A 20375-nucleotide genomic window follows, 5' to 3' on the forward strand; every position below is an offset into this window, starting at 1 on the left:
TTTTGTAAATCAATTCCAATAGTTCACAGATTAGGGACCAAATTTTACAGGGTTCCAGGAGCTTCTCTATAGATTATTTAGGTTAATCTTTCTATTTACCCAATGGAACTCAGTGCTCAACCTAGAAGATATCATCAGAGATGCTTAGCTTTGCAGTTCTCAAACTGTGGATTTGTATCTACAGAGATAACCTGCTTGTTAACAGCAAAAATGTTTTTAAATAAAGAAATAATTAATATATAGAGGTGAGAAATGACAGACCTCAACCTTATTGTCCCTCTGCAAATTTGTGTACACAGGGTCAATCCCTTACCTCTTTCTAAAAGTGCAAAGTTTCAAAAAGTTCAATGATTAGAAGATTGTTTGGGGGTGGAATAGATCTGGACAAACAGAAGTCTGGAGTTAAATGTGAGAAGCGAGGGACAGGCAGTAGAAACAAAATTGAAACTGTTTGAGCAGCATATTCCAGAAGTCTTTAGGTCTTTCTGAGTGTAGACTTCATTGATTTGATATCTACCATACCATTCTCTCACTAGAAGGAAAAACGGCAGCAGGCCATAAAAGAGATCCAGCTTGGGAATATTCTAATGAAGTTCCTCTACCTGTGGGTAAGACAGGCATGCGTGCAAAATGCAAACAGCGCAACAAGTTGCCCGAATGAAACATCATCATGAGAAGTGTTTCTTCTCAGGAGGATGTTGCACTGAAGATGATGAAAGGAATATATGTCTGAACATGCAGGATCTTCAGGTTGGTAAACTTTTATTTCATACTTTTTTCTCAAGGACTGTCTGTCTTCCTTCTGGACTGTTCTTGAATTCTCATGTCTGAGCAAAAAATATAGTTGTTACTCTATGGTACTATCATTTTAGATGCAGTTGTGATAAAAAATAAATAGCTGAAATAGGCAGATCTTCCTTTTACAATTTTACCTTTAAAGTAGTACTGAGTGTTAATGAATGCAATGAGTAATACTAAATGAGTAGTATGGTAATAATAATTAAATAATTGCATTGACTTATTTTGTTTAGGAGAAACCACCCTCAACATACTGGATTCTGAAGACTATCCACCTTCAAGATCACCATTGTTTTCTATAGTTTCAGAGTGATCTGCCAATAATAGTGTTTCAGTCATACCATGTATATCACATAGCCACAGTATACTACGTGTAGCAAAAAAACAAAAACTGCATCATGCAGAAACAACCATAGATAAGTTTGTGATAAGAACCCACAGATTACAAAAAGAGGTAATTGATGAAAAAATTGTCTGTTTTGTTTATGCAATGAACTTTCCTTTCTGTATGATTGAGAACCCACACTTCATTAATATGGTTCAGTCATTAACACCAGGATACAGTCCACCCAACAGAGCAGATGTCGCAGGCAAATTGCTGGATAAAGTGTATGAAAGAGAAATTGAGCAGTGTGCAAAAGGTCTAGAGGGTAAAATTGTTAACTTGAGTCTTGATGGGTGGAGCAATGTCCACAATGATCCTGTTGTACATGCTTGTGTGACAACAGAAGAAGGGAAGGTCTTCCTTACAGAAACAACTGATACATTAGGAAATGCACACACACAGCAGAATACTTACAAGAAGTAGCAGTAAAAGCTATAACAAACTGTGAAAAAAAATTCAAATGTCTACTATGCAGCTTGGTCACAGACAATGCTGCAAATCTATCCAAGATGAGAAGAAATTATTTAGAAGAGAGCAAAGAGTCCTAAGCTAATAACATATGGTTGCAGTGCTCATTTGATGCACCTCCTAGCCAAAGACTTCAGCGTTCCAGAAATAAAGGTTAATGTTGTTGAAATTGCAAAATACTTCTGTAACAACAACTTTGTAGCGGCTGCTCTGAAAAAAGTGGGAGGAACCAAGATAACTCTCCCACAAGACATGCAATGGAACTCAGTAGTGGACTGTTCTGAGTGCTATATCAAGAACTGGCCTAATCTGATGACAGTTTGTGAACAAAATCGTGAAAAAATAGATAGCACTGTCACAGCCAAAGTTCTCAACATTGGGCTTAAGAGAAATGTTGAACACATGCTGAGTACTCTGAAACGTATTTCTGTATCCTTGAACAAAATGCAGGGAAATAGTTGTGTTATTGCTGATGCTGTTGAAATTTGGAAGGAATTGAGGGAGATCTTAAAAAGAGAAATATGCAATGACAGAGTTAAATTATAAGCATTAAAAAAACGAATGGAACAAGCACCATTTCCAGCTCATTTTCTTGCAAATATTCTCAATACTTGGTACCAGGGTCAAACTTAACTGCTGAAGAAGAGGAGTAGGCTATGACATGGACATCCAGCAATCATCCCTCTAAGAGGGTGGTGAAGCACTGGAATGTGTTACCTACGGAGGTGCTGGAATCTCCTTCCTTAGAGGTTTTTAAGGTCAGGCTTGACAAAACCCTGGCTGGGATGATTTAGTTGGAGATTGGTGCTGCTTTGGGCAGGGGTTGGACTAGATGACCTCCTGAGGTCACTTCCAACCCCGATATTTTATGATTCTATTCTACGATAATGCCAACTATAATTCAATTCAGAGGCAAGGGTGAACCATTCAACTAATATGTGTTTGCTGATGATGTTTTAAAGAAAGTCACACCAGTGAACTGGTGGAAGTTACTTAAGCACTTGGATTCAGACACTGTTGAAGTGATAATCTCACTTTTAACAGCAGTAGCTTCTTCTGCTGGTGTAGAAAGAATATTTTCTTTCTTTGGACTAATTCATTCCAAATTGAGAAATCATTGGGACCTGAAAAAGCGGGAAAGCTTGTTTTTCTTTTCCAGATTATGAACAAACAGGAAAATGAAGGTGAAGACTACTGAGTTAGCTGCAGAAGCAAATATTTTAAATTTCTCATGTTGACCTGGCTGACAGTCAATTAATTTTTTTTAAATATTTCATTTAACTATTTTAGTTAACAACAATTTTAACAAAAACAAGTCTGATTTTAAAAAAACAGAATTTTTAACTAAATTCAAAATTCCAGAATACATAATGTTGTTGTTTTGTTAAATAAAACAATTTAAATGTCTGTCTGGTGCTGTTCTCCTCCTAATACAGCCTGATAAGAAAATCCTCCAAATATTAATGATTAACCTGTTCACCACCCAATGACTTCATAAATATCTGCTTCAATTACCTTTGGTAAATGAAATAATCAAACAATCATTTATTTTCTGGTATAGCTGTAAAACTAATCTGAAAAGTTTTCAAAATAAATAATTTTTAAAAAGTATAGTGTGTACTTTCTAAAAATGAAACCTACATCTATCTTTGAGTTGTAAAGAATATGTATTAAGGTTATAACAACCAACAATAATGCACTTTTATGTAGAAATCCATGATTAAATCAAGTCTTCCTGACTAGTGATTTAAATCCAATTTACCCTGTCCATGGTCCTTTTCAAGAACACAACCCTGATTTATACCAGGGACCTGCTGTATCTTAGGACTTCCCCACCAGACATGCACCCTTCATACCCTTTCCAGCACATAAGGAAAATATATACAAAAGAGAGTCTTATTTTCAAGATACCACAGTAACAATTCATTATATAAAGCAAAGACCAGACCCTTCAAGTTGGTCTTTCCCATAACTGATGTTTTTATTCTCATTACTAGTCTGAAATTCATGCTTTCTACATTGGATTAGTGTTTTAGTTGCAAATAAGACAAAACTGATATATTAATATTCCCCATGAACTGATACAATTATGGAATACTACCATTATAGATAGCTGTCTGATGGTTACCCTTTCTCATCCTACACATTATATACTGGATTAGATAATCCCAGTGGAAATTCTGGATTGTATCTGATGGGTGTAAATTGGCAGGGAAAGGGACTAACTCTTATCTGTAAACAATTCCAGATCCAAAGTGTCATGACATGGATTGTTCTCCATGTGTTGATCTAAATCTTTTAGGTTATTAAAAAAAAACAACATTCTACATTTATCTTTAAAATTCTGTTGTTCAATTTCCACCCAGTATTTACTGGCACAATGATACCAGGCTAACAGTGATCTTAACTGAGCCACCAAAATAACATTTTAATGAATTTGGTACTGCCAATCATCCTCCTAGATTAGGTCTATATGAATTTTCTCCTTTATTCTTGGGAATTTATGGTCACATACAATTTAATAATTATTGTTTACATTTCTTTGAGTTCTTTTTGATACCCATACTGTTTGGGCCTGAGATAGCATATTAATTTTTGACAACCTAAAGCCAAGCCAAGATAAATATAGTTTTTCCCAATCCAACTCATATTTCAGTTTTAAAATAATGGGAGGAAAATTAATTTCATATAGCTGATTAGGAAAAGTATTGACTACTAAGAACCATATTTGTTTAGATCACACAACCTCAAATGTATCTTGCAGCTGTTTAATTACAGATTACTACAGCCCTGTATTTAATATTTCAGATTTAGTATAATTATATATATTGATAGACAACTGAATTCACTAATTTATTTTAGAATGTAAATCGTAGATTGTACAGATTAGTAACCATTATCATCATATTGCTGGCATACAGCATTATTTTATGTTCCACTTTAATAGGAATAGGTTATGCAATAATTCTAACATTTTTCTGCCAGGGCTCCATAAATAGGGCAAACAATGGAGACAGAAGATTTGTTTGGCTCCTCTTTGTAGTTGAAATACTTTGAAGTGTACTACATCCACTTTTATCCTTGCAGCTGGAGAGTCATAATACATTTATTCAAGTCTTCATACTGCTTCCAAAACCCACCTTCAATAATGTTTTTAAAATAAATCACACTACTTTATCAAAGGCCTTCTTAGTGGCTAAGGATAGCAGTAGACTTCCTTTTTTTTTTTTTTTTGCAGGCAATGAAAGAAATGGACAAATATTAGCTCAATATCCTTGGAATAAGCAATGGCCAGGGACTGACAAAAAGTGATTTAAAAATTAAAAACAAACAATATATTCTTGGTAGGATTTTTTAAGGATTAGACATTTATTATTCCTATTGATACAAATAATGAGAACATCCACAGTTGCAAAAGGATAAAAAATAAAGAATGTAAACCCTCATGTTTCAGAACATAAACAACCACTAACTGACATGTGAGAGAAAGAAATTTCCTGGTGAGGGAGATTATCTTATAATTTGCAATTTCCTCTGGAACATCTGTACTGGCTACTATCAACAACAAGATACTAGACTAGATCCGGTCTGGGAATTACTGTTCCTATCTCAAATGGTACATTAAGATATATTTTCATGTATATTTTTGAGAACTTACATTATGCATTCTGTATGTCTGTTCGACAAGAAATACCTACAACGGAGCAAGCAGCCTCTCTAAAGTTTGTTTTTATGCCATCTGAACTGTCTTACATTTTATGAACTCTTTTTAATATAGTGGAGAATACAGAAGTACTCAGTTCACACAAAATCATGTTACAGGTTGTATCAAAATCACATTTGAAAGTTCCAATGACCAGCTCTTCTTTTCCCCTATTCTTAAGAAATGCATTCTCATTATTATTATTATTGCAAATGTTTCAGCTGACAGGAGTCTTTTCATAAAGCATTGTGGCTTGTGTGGACACTCAGATTTATTTATACTTCAGGTTGAATAGTACATGAGGGTTTTTTTGTGTTTGTTTTTAATCAATAATGATGAACCTCCTTTCACTTTACCTTTTCAGGTCAAAACCTCCTATCAAATTAAACACACATTACTACTCAAACTTTTGGCTATAGGTTTACTTGCGCCCAAACTCAAATACGAATATAGAATATTTCATTGATTAATTTTGCTGTTTCTTTGTCTGGGCATCAAAATGTTAATTCCAGAAGAATTAGCTCTGGCCACGAGGGCTGAAGCCGAAGAAGTCACAGAGGTCTGTTAAAGTCACGGAATCCATGACCCCTGTGACAATGTTGGTGTCACTCTGGCAAAACCCTAGGTAACTCGGAAAGGGGGTAGACCACAAATGTCAATGAAGCCCTCCTGTGATAGGCCTCAATGAACCATTGTTCCTCCATGTTAAACACTTTGTAACCTAATGTACTAATAGCTGCAAAAATGTAGTGTTAGCAGTTGCTGTTACAACCGAAAACTCAGTTCTCTGCTGCAATACATTGAAGCTAGGCTAAAGCCCGCTCAAGGCCGCTTTAAGATACTGTATACATGTCTCAGCAGCGGAGAGGGGGGAGGAAGGGGGAAGACAAAAGATTGAATGAGAAAAGATACTGCAGCTGGATGGGAAAGGAGGGGGGAGTGAGAGATTAGCTAGTCAGCACGAAAAAGTTTTGTAGTAAACAACTGGGATATAAAAGGAAGAAACTGCTTGTTTTAGGGGGGCAGGATTTGAGATTTTCTCCCTTGCACCTTATTTGAGCTCAAATAAACTTGGTTTGCTTCTCCACCCTGGTGTGTTTATTGGCGCGGCACACCAGGCGACAGACCCCCCCGCTGTTGCTTGGCCTCAGGCAGTTATCTGCCGGCAACAGTTCTTGGCGCCCAACAGTGGGCATTGAGGCTAAAATTAGCCTTGCCTGGCTCCCTTCTGGTGGTCGACGGATTGCGGCGACGACCGACACCCAGCGCGCACTGGTGACTTCACCGGGGGCCTCGGCGGAGACGCGGTGTGAGCGACTCCAGAGGGAACAACGATGCAACGTGCTCGAGTAGTGGAGAAGCAGTTGTGGGTGACGGTGAGGAACCGGTCCCTTGAATAAGGTAGGAACAGTACAGTAGTATGGACTTAGGCCCGAGGCTGGGGACGCCCAGTCGTTGTAATTCCCATTAGACGATAGAGCGTCATATAATGGGTCAAGGGCATGGTATGGGTCGCCAGGTAAGGTGTACACCCTTAGAATGCATTCTAGTGAATTGGAAGGTGTTTGGCTCGGATCCGATGACTAAGAATAAACTGAAAAAGTTCTGTACAGTAGACTGGCCTCAATATCAACTAGAGGACCAGAAAAGGTAGCCATCGGAAGGATCACTTAGTTATAACACGATCCTCCAATTACTCCTGTTTTGTCAGCGAACGGGTAGCTTCTGAAGCTGTTTGTATGGAGAGCTCTTGTAAAAATCCCCCACCGTAGCTCCTGTTCTTCCCCTGTCTGGCGGAGTGCAAGGATTCAAAAGCAGGTTAGGGATAGTGCAGGGACAAAGGAGGGACCTGTCTAGAAAGAGGAGACCCTATGTCCTAGTGCACTCTCTCCCTGTTGTAGCTAAAAAGCAAGATCAGATGCAGAATGGTACTGGGGGCCAGTGTGAGTGACTGTTACCGGAAGACGCCCAGAGTACCCTGTGAAGCAAAAGCTCGTGACCAGGACTACTCTAACGCAAGCCCAGTAACTAGTGGATCTTTAGGAGGTCCGACCCATGGTGGGCTGACTCGGCCTGGCATCGTCCGGTGAGGAAGCTGCCTGGGTCTAGGAGTGTGTGTACCCATCTTCCCTCCCCCTTTCCTTTCCGTGTGGGCTACTGACAATCTAATCATCTCACTGGATGCAATCAGAGTAAGCAGCGCCGTCTCCCAGAGACTGGCTGACACTCTTTGCTGAAGGGAGGTATAGGAGGGTCATGGCCATTCTCATTAGCCTCTCCTGTGTGAGTACCCTGTAGGGAAAAATCCTTAGTTTATGAGCCGCTAGCGCGGACAGGGCACCCTCCCTGTGTGTGTAAGTGGAAAATGGGTAGGGGGACAGTCTAAACATTCCACCTCACCCGCTAGGGTACCCCAGCATATTACATGTACGTACATTATGGTTCAACAACCTGCAGGTATTTAGAGAACTGGAATATTTACATGCGTGAAAATCCATCTAAACAATGCCCACTAGAAGGTACTTCAATCTAGATAAGATCATACATCTAAGAGGAGCGTTTAATCACCAAAAGGCCCTGACACAGCGTGAGCAAATTTGTCTATTGAGGAAAGGAACGGGTTAATTCAAAAATCATCTTGGCCCAGGGATGGAAGGGGGGGGATTTGCTCTGCGTTCAGGGTCAGGAATCGGCGCGGACTGTGCTTGGTGAAGGGAGGGGATGCTTTCAGCCCCAGCGGGCTGTGAAAAAATATAGACAGAGGCGAACCAAAGGCAATACAAGTTACAGAACTAAGATACATTTGCAAAGCTTAACTGTCCAGTAAGATCCAACAGTGTGCCTTTGTGACCCCGGAGCCGGTGTGGCTTTGTGACACCGAAGAAGCCACAGGCAGCTGACCTGGGCTGGAATCTCTGAAAGAGACGCTGCAGAAGATTCCAGGGTGTAAGAGAACAGCCCTCCCAAGAGCGGAAGCATGTTAGAAATTCTGGACAAGCTGTATACAGGATAATCTCCCATCCACCTCTCCCCTCTTCTCTGAACATTATACACAGAAGTGGCCAGTCTGGACGTATGTGTGTGGGTATGAAAGGGGCTTGGGGCATTAATATTTTCCTGAGTGATGTGGGAGTGTTCCCAACACTCTCCGTTGTTGTTTTATTATTTTATTAATGAAGCTTTAAAATACAGTTATATGGTGTGTTTTCTTTATTTTCCCCCAACGATTCTGTAGCATCAGCCTGATCACCTGACACGAGGGATAGATTGGTAACAGAAATTTGTCACAGTTTGGTGAGCAATTAAGAAGGGGGGAGCCCTGCAGAATTTACACCATCTATTTGTTTTACCCTTGTTGTTTTATGTTTGCTTTGCATGGTACTGTTGGTGTTATATGTTGAGAATTGCATGATTAAAAGTGAGCCCTAATAGGATAAGGAAATGCTATCTGATTCTGGTTCTATTCTGTTTAACCGGTTACTGTTGTTTTTTTGCTCTGTTCATTTGGGCGTTAGGAGTGTGGGCGGAACTGAACCTCTCGTTCGTAATTCCTCGGAGTGGAAGCCATGCGTGCGAGGAAGCTCTGAGGTCGAATTGAGATCCTTCTGTCCCGTCCCCTGTAGCGGTCAGTGTATAGAAGTGGGAAAACCTGGCTTAAACTGTAATTTCCTCTGCTCTCTGTGTAATTCTCTCTTCTGTTTAAGTGTCAGCAGACGGATGGGTCTTTGGGTAAAGCCTCTAAAGGGGGTTGGATTATATGTTAAGTAAATGGCCTTTGCCCAATGGGCCATGTTTTTTTGTCCAGGTGACAAGCCTCACGAGGGAGGACTCGGGTAGTCTTGTGAGTAAGAATGTTTAAGGGAAGAGACTAGGAGGGGTGGGGGCTAGTTGAGAAGCCTACCCTCCTAGCTAAACTGGTAGTGGAACAAGTTGGTGCCCATGGAAGGGACGGTTCAGCAAGAAAAGCAGGATCGGGTCCAGGCGGGCAGGCAACAGACAAAGATTGGAAAATGGATTGGAAAACTTTAAGGGTGTAGTGGAAGGAAGGAGTCAGTAAGTGTAAGCATGGGGATTTCAAATACCCAGGACTTACTTGGAATGGCGATTTAAGTTGATAAAAGTGGCTGTTGGGAGACAAGCAAGTGATTTAAGGGAGAGTGAGAAGTTAACTCTGTAGTTGCTGGAGGGAACAACAGTTGAACTTTGTAAAAATGCTAAAGAAAAAAGTTCTTGGTGTCTGTGAAATGTTTGTAAATAAATTCAGGCAAAGAAATTATTGGATTGCAATCATTTGGTTTGGCTATGAACAATTTAGTTAAATTAGCTGAAGAATGTATACAGTGTTATGTAATTGAAAACCTGGGCTGCCTATGAAACAAATACAAGAAACTATGGGGTAATTCCTCTGTTTTGCCTGAAGTCAACAAGGGTATTTGTATATTTTAAGCGATGATTGTCTGCCCAGAAAGGGTAGACCTCTGTTTTTTTGTCTTTCAGATAATCAGAGAAAACTGATGCCAGCTGAACAGCATTCAACGTACCATGCATTTACTGGCACAATAGGAATTATGTTTTGTGTTCTATGTTCTGTCTTGTGGTGTTTGTCTTGTGGCCGGAATTTTTGTGTTTAATATTTTTATAAAATAGTCTAGTTTAAAATCAAACAAAAAAGTTAAATTAAAATGCAGATACTTGTTTTGTTCAACTTGGAATACAAAGTGTTTGGATAAATCAGGAGAATGTGATATACTAAAGTCTAATGCATTTCCTCAAGAAAAAGAAATTTCATTGGCCAAACTGTTATTTGCAAAAATTGTTGTTAAAATTTGCATACCAATAGTCTTTAAAAGCAAGGACATAAAAGTTAACCCACTTCCCATATTGTATATGGGATCTTTCTGGCTACCTCAGATTTCTAGCCAGAGGGCTGGGGATGGTGGGAAGTTATTGGACTAGAGGTTGAATTGAATAAACGCCTCAAGTGGGTGTGCTTGTCCTGGCTTGTTGCTCCAAAGTTCTGTAATAAGGTTATTTTAGTGAAAGGGTGTGTGTAGCATATATTAAATAATAAGACTAATGTACTGTATAATGACAATGTTTATGTCTTCATTGTTGGAAAAAAGGTGTATAAGTAAAAAGTGGAAGTTTCCTTTGCAGGATAAAAGAAGCCAAGAAAGGAAGAAGGACAAAGAACAGAATGAGTTAACTGGAAAAAAAGAATTAGCTAGCAAGCTCAGGCTATAGATAAGACACTGACTCCATTCAAGGACACTGCTCACAGTTAAGACTTGGCTAACAACTAGGAAAAGGAGGGCTTGAATTTGCCCACACAGCAATAAGGTTTGCAAGACACTGCCAGGCACTAATGAAATGTTAGGTTTCTTTTCTCATAGGTAAAGAAGAGCTACCCAAAGACCCTAGGAGCCCTGCCACTCCTTGGAATCAGGAAACTGGATTGATGTAAAGGTCCACCAATGAAAGTCTGCTCTAGCTCCACCCTGGAAAGGCCCTTAAATCCCGGTGACTACCAACATCGTTGTAAAATGTCAAAGACTGATTGCTTGGACCCAAGATTCTCACTGCAAAAAGACCCCTCCACATCGGGAGAATTCTCCTACTGATGATTAGCCTATTTCACCTTCTAGCTCCACTGTGCCTTCTGGACAGTAAGGAAAAAGTACAAGGTGAAATGCTAGTAACCTCTCTCTTGTCCACTGACAGATCTACTGTGCCTTTGAATTTTTCTAGAAGAATCAAAAACGTTACAGGGTGATGTGCTAGTAACCTCTCCCCTACAGGATGGTGCACCACGACTGTTTTGGGAAAGAAGAAGGAACACTCGCTCCACTGAAATTGCCAAAGTCCAGGAATTCCTGACTAGAAAGGACATTAAGAACTGACCCTGGTGAAGAAACAAAGAATTATACACTGGTGGGAGGACATTTGTGGGACTCATGTTTGGGAATGTGGTATTAATTGGATTTTAGGGTTTATTCTACAGGCTGTGCCCTGTGTTCTAGATAAATCCTTCAGCATGTATTGCTCTCTCTAATTGGATTTTAAATAACAAGTACCCAAAGAGTTTGTTCTGCTACTAGAAATTTTACCCGTATTGAAATCATTCCAGTGACTAATAATGTATGCTATTCAGGGGAATGCCTTTTGACAGTACCTGAGAATAGTTAAATAACAGGTGTATTATAGTACTACACCAAGAAAAGATGGTATTGAATATAACTGAGGCTGGGAAGGCATTGCAGTGGGATCTAGTATGTTTAGGAATTCGGGATTTCCTGAATGACCAGCTGATGGCCATTCGGAGTGATCTTGAGTACCAGACTTGGCCCACTGCCCTTACAGATGCATCAGGAATACCATCTGATCTGTGATCATGGAGACATATGTGGACACTTCCAGGGTGGAAGTGTGGCTTCCCAGGGCGGGGTGTGCGCCCTTATAAGGGATGAATACTGTACTTATGTCCCGGAAAGCGCACAGGATATTAACAAGCACATCCTGTCAGCCAAACAGGCTTTTGAACAGTGGAAGGCCCAGGAAAGGAAACCTACTATTTTTGATTCCCTCTGGGGCTGGTTACTCAATCTGGGAGAACTAGAGGAAGGTATTGTTCACCTCCTGCTCACTGGTGTAGTGTTGTGTATTGTTACTCTTCTCTTGCTTGCTTGCTGTAAAGCACTCCAGCTCCCTAGAGCTTAATCACATGTTATCCTTTAAATGTGAGAACACTCAGCCAAAAGTTTGTTGAGTATTCTCAAAAGAGGGAGTTGTTGGTGTCAATCTGGCATAACCCTAGGTAACTCGAAAAGGGGGTAGACCACAAGTGTCAATGAAGCCCTCCTGTTGTAGGCCTCAATGAACCATTGTTCCTCCATGTTAAACACTTTGTGTAACCTAGTGTAACCTAATGTACTAATAGCTGCAAAAATGTAGTGTTAGCAGTTGCTGTTACAACCGAAAACTCAGTTCTCTGCTGTAATACATTGAAGCTAGGCTAAAGCCCGCTCAAGGCCGCTTTAAGATACTGTATACATGTCTCAGCAGCGGAGAGGGGGGAGGAAGGGGGAAGACAAAAGATTGAATGAGAAAAGATACTGCAGCTGGATGGGAAAGAAGGGGGGAGTGAGAGATTAGCTAGTCAGCACGAAAAAGTTTTGTAGTAAACAACAGGGATATAAAAGGAAGAAACTGCTTGTTTTAGGGGGGCAGGATTTGAGATTTTCTCCCTTGCACCTTATTTGAGCTCAAATAAACTTGGTTTGCTTCTCCACCCTGGTGTGTTTATTGGCGCGGCACCAGGCGACGGACCCCCCGCTGTTGCTTGGCCTCAGGCAGTTATCTGCCGGCAACAAGAAGGATGTTAAGAAAGCTCAAAAGCCTACTCTTGGATACAAGAGAAGGAAAGAAATTACTCCTACTCCTATCAGATCAGTTACTGTGTAACACTGTCTGATAGATTACCTTGATGATCACAAAGGAAAAATACTACATGGGGTAACAGTATTATCACTTACCAACGTCTCTCAATATGAAAAGCATAAATACAATGCATTTAAGCTAATTTTTCAAAATATTCAAATCAGTGCCCATGGCAGACTAATGGCTGACCAGTTAACTTATAAAAAGGATCAACTTGTACCCATTCAGCTAAACATGGTTTTCTACAGTGACTTCAAACATTTTACTGAAACTGAACCCATTAACAGTATTTAGCTACAGCACCCAGGATATTCAGTCAGGATACAACCTCTAATAAGGCTACTAGATTAGCAGCAATGTATCAGCAACCTTCATATTCTCTTATTACTGTCTTGTTTTGATATTAAATTGGAAGTCCAAATTCCATCTTAAACACAGTCAAAAAAATTGAAGTATGATGGGAATCATGTTGCTAGAATAGCATGATATATGAAGCAATTTCATAGTTAAGAATCAAGAGATTTGGCTTGAAATTATTTTTGAAATGCAACATTTAAAATTTTACTCATCAAAACTTGGCATTTAAAGTTTTGGGTCTCAGTGCTGCAAGAACTACTGCATGGACACAGGTATTTTTAGTAAAAGTCACTGGCAGGTCACAGGCAATAAACAAAAATTCACAGAAGTCTGCGACTTGTCCCTTTGTTAGTCCCAGCCCAAGCCACTGCTTCAGGGATGCTGCTGTGGACACGGTGGCTGAAACCAAAGAAGTCACAGAGGTCCGTTAAAGTCACGGAATCTGTGACAAAATTGTATCCTTAATCATGACCTTGGACATCAGCTCTTAACACGAGAAAAAGCAGTGCCTGGCAAGCAGAGCTCAAAGTTCTGCAGATGCAGGGGTTCCTGATCCCCAAGGGCTCAAGGTTATTACAGAGCAGGCACATTCTGCAGTGATGTATCTGAAACCTGCCATGAAATAAGTAGTTAACACATGGAGGGAGGCCTCATTTCCTGGAGGATAAAATTAGGGAAGTAAACAGATCATTAGGCTGAAGTAAACAGGTCACTAGGCTAAAAAGACAATGTCTGGGTCAGCTTCAATAAGAGGGAGAACAGCCATCGAACCATTTGCTAACAATGGACAAGATAAGTTAGGACAGTAAAAAGAGGATGAGAGTTCACAATGCATGGTCAGAGAGGCTGCAGAGGGACTGGTTCTTGCAAAATAACCAATCCAATCAAAAAACACATGATGCAATGTATAGTCAATGTAACGTGTAAATGTATATAAATGAAGAGGTTTTTGTGTAACTTTGGATATGTTGTAAGCCCTATTACCCCTCCCCCATCCCCCCCTTGAGTCTGATCAACTCTGCATATATTCGCTGTACGTCAAGTAAAGGGACTTGAATGATTAAATATGGAGTCAAAGGAGGTTTTTGGATTCCAGAGAACTGAATGAGGTGTTCTCCCACAACTGGACAAACTGTTCTGGATAAGTAGGACCTTTCATTTTTGGCTTTTATTGTATTTAGTTTTGCCTGGGAATCCACGAAATGAGTTTGTCGTGGGCAATGATGTGAATATTTTGAAAAATTAGCTTAAATGCCCTGTATTACAACAACAAAAACAGGTGAAAATTGATGGAAGGAGCTATTAATTCTTCTGGGTAAATATTGGGGTTTATTTTGATGGACGGAAGGACGGGGGGGAGTATTCAGTAGATTAATGCTTTGATTTAATGGAATTCAATGTGGTTTGCTACAGAACTAAAATAAAACTCAAAACATAGTGAATTTAACAAAACAATACATCTAAACCCAAAATAAAACTTTTTATTTGAACAGTTTACTGTTGTAGACTTAGAACTATTAGCCTATAAATATTTACATTTAATAACTGGGTCACGCCATTTGCAGTGCACACACTTAACTTCATTCTTTTCTCCTGTTTTTGTTTTTTTTCCAGCTTTTGAATACTTCCTTGTGTTCTGAAATGTATTCTGATACAGATTTTCATTTTCTTTCCATTTTAGAGGGAGATCTTTAAACCATTATCTGCTAACAGCTTTAAATATGTACATGGTGGGTGTGAGATTCATCAGTACTTTCAGATGCACATGCACTTCAGAGCTTATGTGCGTGCCTACTGTTTGTATCTTCTAGACCAGAGGTTCTCAAACTGTGGTCTGCCAGCTCCATTCAGGTGGTCCATGGATAGTTCCCTCTAAGGTGCGAGCCTGGGTGCCACACACAAGAGAATGAAGGGCCACCCACTTAATTAGTGGAGCCACACAGGCATGGCTCCACTAATTAGGTGCTTGTACCCTGGAGAAGACACACATGTAAGGTGAGGTGGTGGCCCTGGGGGGAAGAAGGGATAAGTGGGAGGGGGCAATAGGGTGAGAAGAGAAGGTGGGGGGAATTTGGGACATGCATGGCTGTGGCAGCCACAGAAAGTGGCGAATGCCTCCTCCTCAGCCCCAGAGCTGAGGCTGCCACAGTGGGGGAGAGACCCTCCTTCTTTCCAGCCCTAGTTCAGGGGCTGCCACAGCTGGGGAGAGAAGGCACATCCATTGCATTAGAAAAGTAAGACTACTGATATTAAAATATGAATGTGTGCTTTTATTTGTAGAACAAAAAAACAATTACTATTAAGGTGTATTTTTATATAGTGCTTTTACCCGAAGTGCTTTACAATAGTTAGCTAATGGCACAAACAACATTTGGAAAGATCACTAAGTGGTCCGCCAAGACACTCAGCATGTGGTCCCTAAAAAAAAAAAAAAGGTTTGAGAACCATTGTTCTAGAGCAGGGGTTCCCAAACTTGGTTCACGGCTTGTTCAGGGTAAGGCCTTGGCGGCCCGTGAGAAGCTTTGTTTACCTGAGCTGTGCAGGCCAGGCCCCCGCTTCCCACAGCTCCCATTGTCTGGGAACAGTGAACCACGGCTGCTGTGAACGGCTGTACCTGCAGATGCTCAGGTAAACAAAGCGTCTCATGGCCCGCCAGGGGCTTGCCCTGAACAAGCCATGAATCAAGTTTGGGAACCCCTGTTCTAGACTAATACATAGCCTTACTTCAACAGGCAGCTTTGCACATACACACAGACTAATGTGTTATCATAATACACATGTCATGCAATGTATTCTATTTTCCTAATATCAGAGGGTAGCCGTGTTAGTCTGGATCTGTAAAAGCAGCAAAGAATCCTGTGGCACCTTATAGACTAACAGACATTTTGGAGCATGAGCTTTCGTGGGTGAATACCCACTTCCTCAGATGCATGCATCTGAGGAAGTGGGTATTCACCCACGAAAGCTCATGCTCCAAAATGTCTGTTAGTCTATAAGGTGCCACAGGATTCTTTGCTATTTTCCTAATAAAACTAGTTATTTTTGAGTGATATAAAAGTAGAGTGAAAATCATAAATAACTGAATAATACTTTCTGTAAAACTTGAGTTTTTTTCAGTAAAATTTGGTTTAAACTGAAAACGAAGGAGCTTATGGATAAGCCAATTGGAAAAGGTCTCAGAGGGAATCCCAACAAATGATGCATGTTTTATGGTATGCAAAAAGATTCGTAAAACAGAAGTACCCCTTCTCCTCTGTACAAGAGTGCAAAGCAAGTGCTTTGGGAGATGACAGGAAGGGAGCCTTGTTGCTGTGGACCTCCTATAGTATACACAGGAGAGGAGCTCCACCTGGGCATACCTAAGATGTGTAAGAAACAGCCTAGTACTTTCCAGCATCACCCAACACAAAATTTTCTATAGAGACATGTATGGGTACTGTGCATGCCAACTGCTTTTAAGTTTACAAGGCTTCTTATATTTCTTCTGAGAAAATAAGAAAATTCCCACATAAAAACTGTTAAGTTAAATTTACTAAATATACTATTACTCACAGAGTTCATACATGTGGTTAAAGGCAATGTAAACACGTGGCAGTTCACTTTACACATTGCGGCCACCTTAACTCAAAACCAAAAGAAATACTTACGAATTTTTTCAGCAGTGTTTGAAAGTCTTTGTAATTAAGTATATAGTTCGTGATGCAGATGTTGAAAGAATCTGCATGTTGTGATTCTCAGTTAAGGTAGCAGTTGGTAGGTGTACAGTCACCAGAAATAATGACTAAAATGATAACAGAACATTTATGTAAAGTATTCTTTAATACTCTCCTACTACAAGGATCCTGACATGTATTTTGTCTAAAAGTAAGATTTCTTCAATCAATATTACAAAACTGCAAATTAACAAAATATGATCTATTAGAGGATTGGCACATCTTACTTCTGAAGGCAGAGCTCATTGCCCACACTGCTTGAATTCCTCAATTCCCCACCACAAGCTCCCAGGGCCACCCTCCCACGTCCCTCCATTTAAGAAACTCCATACAGAAACCTCTCCTTCACGCCAGGGGCCCCATGTGTGCTCCCTTTCCTCCCTTACTAGGGCCCCCATTTTCTTCCTGTACCACTCGTCTCAGTGCCACCTGTCTCTGTGCCCCTACCCTTATGTTCCCCCTACACAATTATTTCTTTTTTTCTGTCTGGGAGATAAGCCATTCAGGGAAACCACATTTTAAACTCTACTGAATCAATGGGCAGAGCTCAGATGGGAGGTACTATGCAGGAAGGCATTAATGGCTACCATCAACTGGTTCTTTGATCTATAGACCATTAACAGCTCTCACTGAAACTGATGGGTCTCTAACTACATGCCAGGGGCCTCTATATGTCCTCCAATGGTTTTTCAATTTTCATCAAAATCCATAGGGTCCCACTGATGACTAGAACATCCTCTAAAAGCCTGGACTGACTGGAGGCAGTGTTCAAACGTTATCATTTACTATCAGAAAAAAGCCATCAAGTTGAGCATAAGGCTTAGCTTTGCTCAGCCACGTAGGCTGGTCACAGACTTACCATAGTATGTACTTGCTGTCATGGACACAATCCAGAAAGATAATGAAATACAAATAAGCAAGCTCAAAATGACAATATTTGTCATCATTTTGATAGATTCTTTGTAGTCCTCCTGCCGGTATGTCATGGGAATTCAGAGGACAATTACCTATGGGAGGAAAAGAACAAAAAGTATCAGACAATTTCAATTAAATAAACATTTTTCTTAAAAACAAAGTTTAATGCAGGGGCTGTGGCTTGGGCCCTAGCACTGGGGACCATTCCTCAGATCATTGCTAAGTTAAATACAACTACACTCCCACATGACAACGCCCCGCCCCACAACAAGGGAGCATCTGGAAACTAACCCAGCAAGAGGGAGCCTCTCCCAGCGCGCACACGCAAGAGACACCAAGTCCATGTCACCACCCGAAATAAAAGAGGGAGCGTCAGAAAAGGCAGAGCAAGTTTGTGATACCCCGCCCCTGGGAACGTGTCAGTTCTGCGGGCCTTTATCCCCCACGTGAGGGCAGTGGGGGGGGGTCGGGTGTGCGGGCCTTTATCCCCCACGTGAGGGCTGTGTGGGGGGGGGTCGGGTGTGCGGGCCTTTATCCCCCACGTGAGGGGTGTTGGGGGGGTGTCGGGTCTGCGGACCTTTCCCCCCACGTGAGGGGCTGGAGGGGGGTCGGGTGTGCGGGCCTTTCCCCCCACGTGAGGGGCTGGAGGGGGGTCGGGTGTGCGGGCCTTTCCCCCACGTGAGGGGTGTTTGGGGGGGGGGTCGGGTGTGCGGGCCTTTCCCCCACGTGAGGGGTTGGAGGGGGATCGGGTGTGCGGGCCTTTCCCCCACGTGAGGGGTGTTTGTGGGGGGGGGGCGGGTGTGCGGGCCTTTCCCCCCACGTGAGGGGTTGGGCGGGGTCGGGTCTACTGGCCTTTCCCCCACAAAGTGGCGGCCCGGCTGCGGCGGCGCCAGGGAGGAGGGTTCCGCATCTCACCCTCGGCCACGCACGGCGGACTCGCTGTCCTGCCCCAGCCGCTGGGCGAGCCTCATGCTCGGCCCCTGGCGCGGTCGGGCACCGGCAGCGCCAGAGGGACCCGGGCTCCGCGCGGCCTCAGGGCTCCGGCCGCCACCCAGCCGCGCATGCTCTGTGGACTGCCTACTGGCGCTTCCTACCTATCTGCCTCCGCTCAGGGAAAAACCTTCCGCCACAGGCGCAGCACCGTGACAGCGGGGACTGAGCCCCCCCCGAGCCCGTGACAGCGGGGACTGAGCCCCCCCCCCGAGCCCGTGACAGCGGGGACTGGCCTTTCCCCACTTACTCGGCTCTCCCCCCCCCCGCGCCTGTGACAGCTGGTTCTGACCCCTCCCAGAGTCTCCCCAAGTACGCCTCCCCCATCCCCACACCTGTGACAGCAGAGACTAATCCCCCTTCAGAGCCTGTGCCCCATGCTTGACAGTGGAGACTGACCTGCCCACCGAGCCCAAGCCCCCTCCTGTGACAGTGGGGAATAACCCACCCCATCCCCAACGCATTGAGCCCATGCTCTCCTTGACTGTGAAAGTGACCCCTCCCAACCAACATCATTCCTGCCCATCCTTGTGGCAGTGGGGACTGACACCCCCACTGAGCTCATGCGCTCCACACCCACTAGTGACAGAGGCGACTGCCCCCCATGGGCCCAGGCCCCCTTAATCTCTGAGACAGCAGGATCAACCTCCACCACAGAGCCCATGCCCTCCTAACAGCAGGGACTGCCCCCCACACACAAACACCCAGCTCCTCACCCTGTGATAGCAGGATCTGATTCCCCCCTACCACTGAGGCCATTCCCGAAACCTCTAAGTAACAGTGGGGACTACCTATCCCATGGAAACTGTTCCCCCCCAAACTTACTTACAAATACACACACCGCCAGCAGCCTCCTCCCATCAGTTACAGCTTGGGCTCCAGCCCCAGCCCCTCCTTGAAACTAGAACTGAGACCTGGGGCAGTTTCACCCCACTCCAGCATGGAACCCATGACCTCCCCCCTCTCTTCAACTAAGCATCGAGCCTGTGCCTCCATCAGTCCCTTCAGTGAGAGCTAAGGTTGTGCTCCCCTCTCTTGCACTGACTATATGCTCTCCCATCCCCTCAGTGACAACGGGCTGGGTCCCCACATCCCCTCTATGAGAGTGATACCTGGGGCTGTCTCCCACCCCACACTGAGCACTGAGTATTTACCTTTCCCAATACTTCAGTGAGAACCAGGACTATGTGCCCCACTCCTTGCGATGAGTCTGTACTCTGTACTGTCTCCTCAATGAAATCTCCATCCACCCTCAGACCTGGGCTGTGTGCCCCATCCTTTGCAGTGAATATTGATTCTATGCCCAACCCCTGCTCCACTCACGAAGCACCAAGTCCGTGACACCACCTGCTTTGTGCACTCCCGTTCAGTCAGTTCTGGGGCTGGTCAGTACTGGCTATACAACTTGAAGCCAAGGAGCTATAGAATTCCGTACATTATTTATATTATGGAACAATCAAAAATTAATAGGTAACAATCTCACTTACCGATTCACAGAATAACAATGACAGGATGATGGCATCAATGTAAGGATTAGAGCATGAAATCATGGGGGTAGCAGTGATATCTCCAAACGTCCTGAAGGAGATTTTAAACTTGTTGAAACGCA

General features: G+C 42.6%; 1 protein-coding gene across 2 annotated transcripts in view; it reads right to left on the reverse strand.

Moving 5' to 3' along the window:
* Positions 1 to 18816, reverse strand: part of TMEM19 (transmembrane protein 19) — a 30929-nt gene extending 12113 nt beyond the window's left edge. Inside the window, exons 1-2 of one of the 2 annotated variants that reach the window (XM_030548730.1) lie at positions 18692 to 18816; positions 17721 to 17868 (exon numbers count right to left, since the gene is read on the reverse strand). In XM_030548730.1, coding sequence (XP_030404590.1) covers positions 17721 to 17847 — 127 coding nt within the window. In that variant the 5' untranslated portion in view covers positions 17848 to 17868; positions 18692 to 18816. Of the gene's footprint in view, positions 1 to 17720; positions 17869 to 18067; positions 18249 to 18691 lie in introns of those variants that run through there. The other variant, XM_030548731.1, reaches the window with a different exon arrangement.
* Between the last annotated feature and the right edge of the window lie 1559 nt (positions 18817 to 20375).

Source organism: Gopherus evgoodei, chromosome 1 (genome assembly GCF_007399415.2).
Source record: "Gopherus evgoodei ecotype Sinaloan lineage chromosome 1, rGopEvg1_v1.p, whole genome shotgun sequence".
Lineage (NCBI taxonomy): Eukaryota > Metazoa > Chordata > Testudines > Testudinidae > Gopherus > Gopherus evgoodei.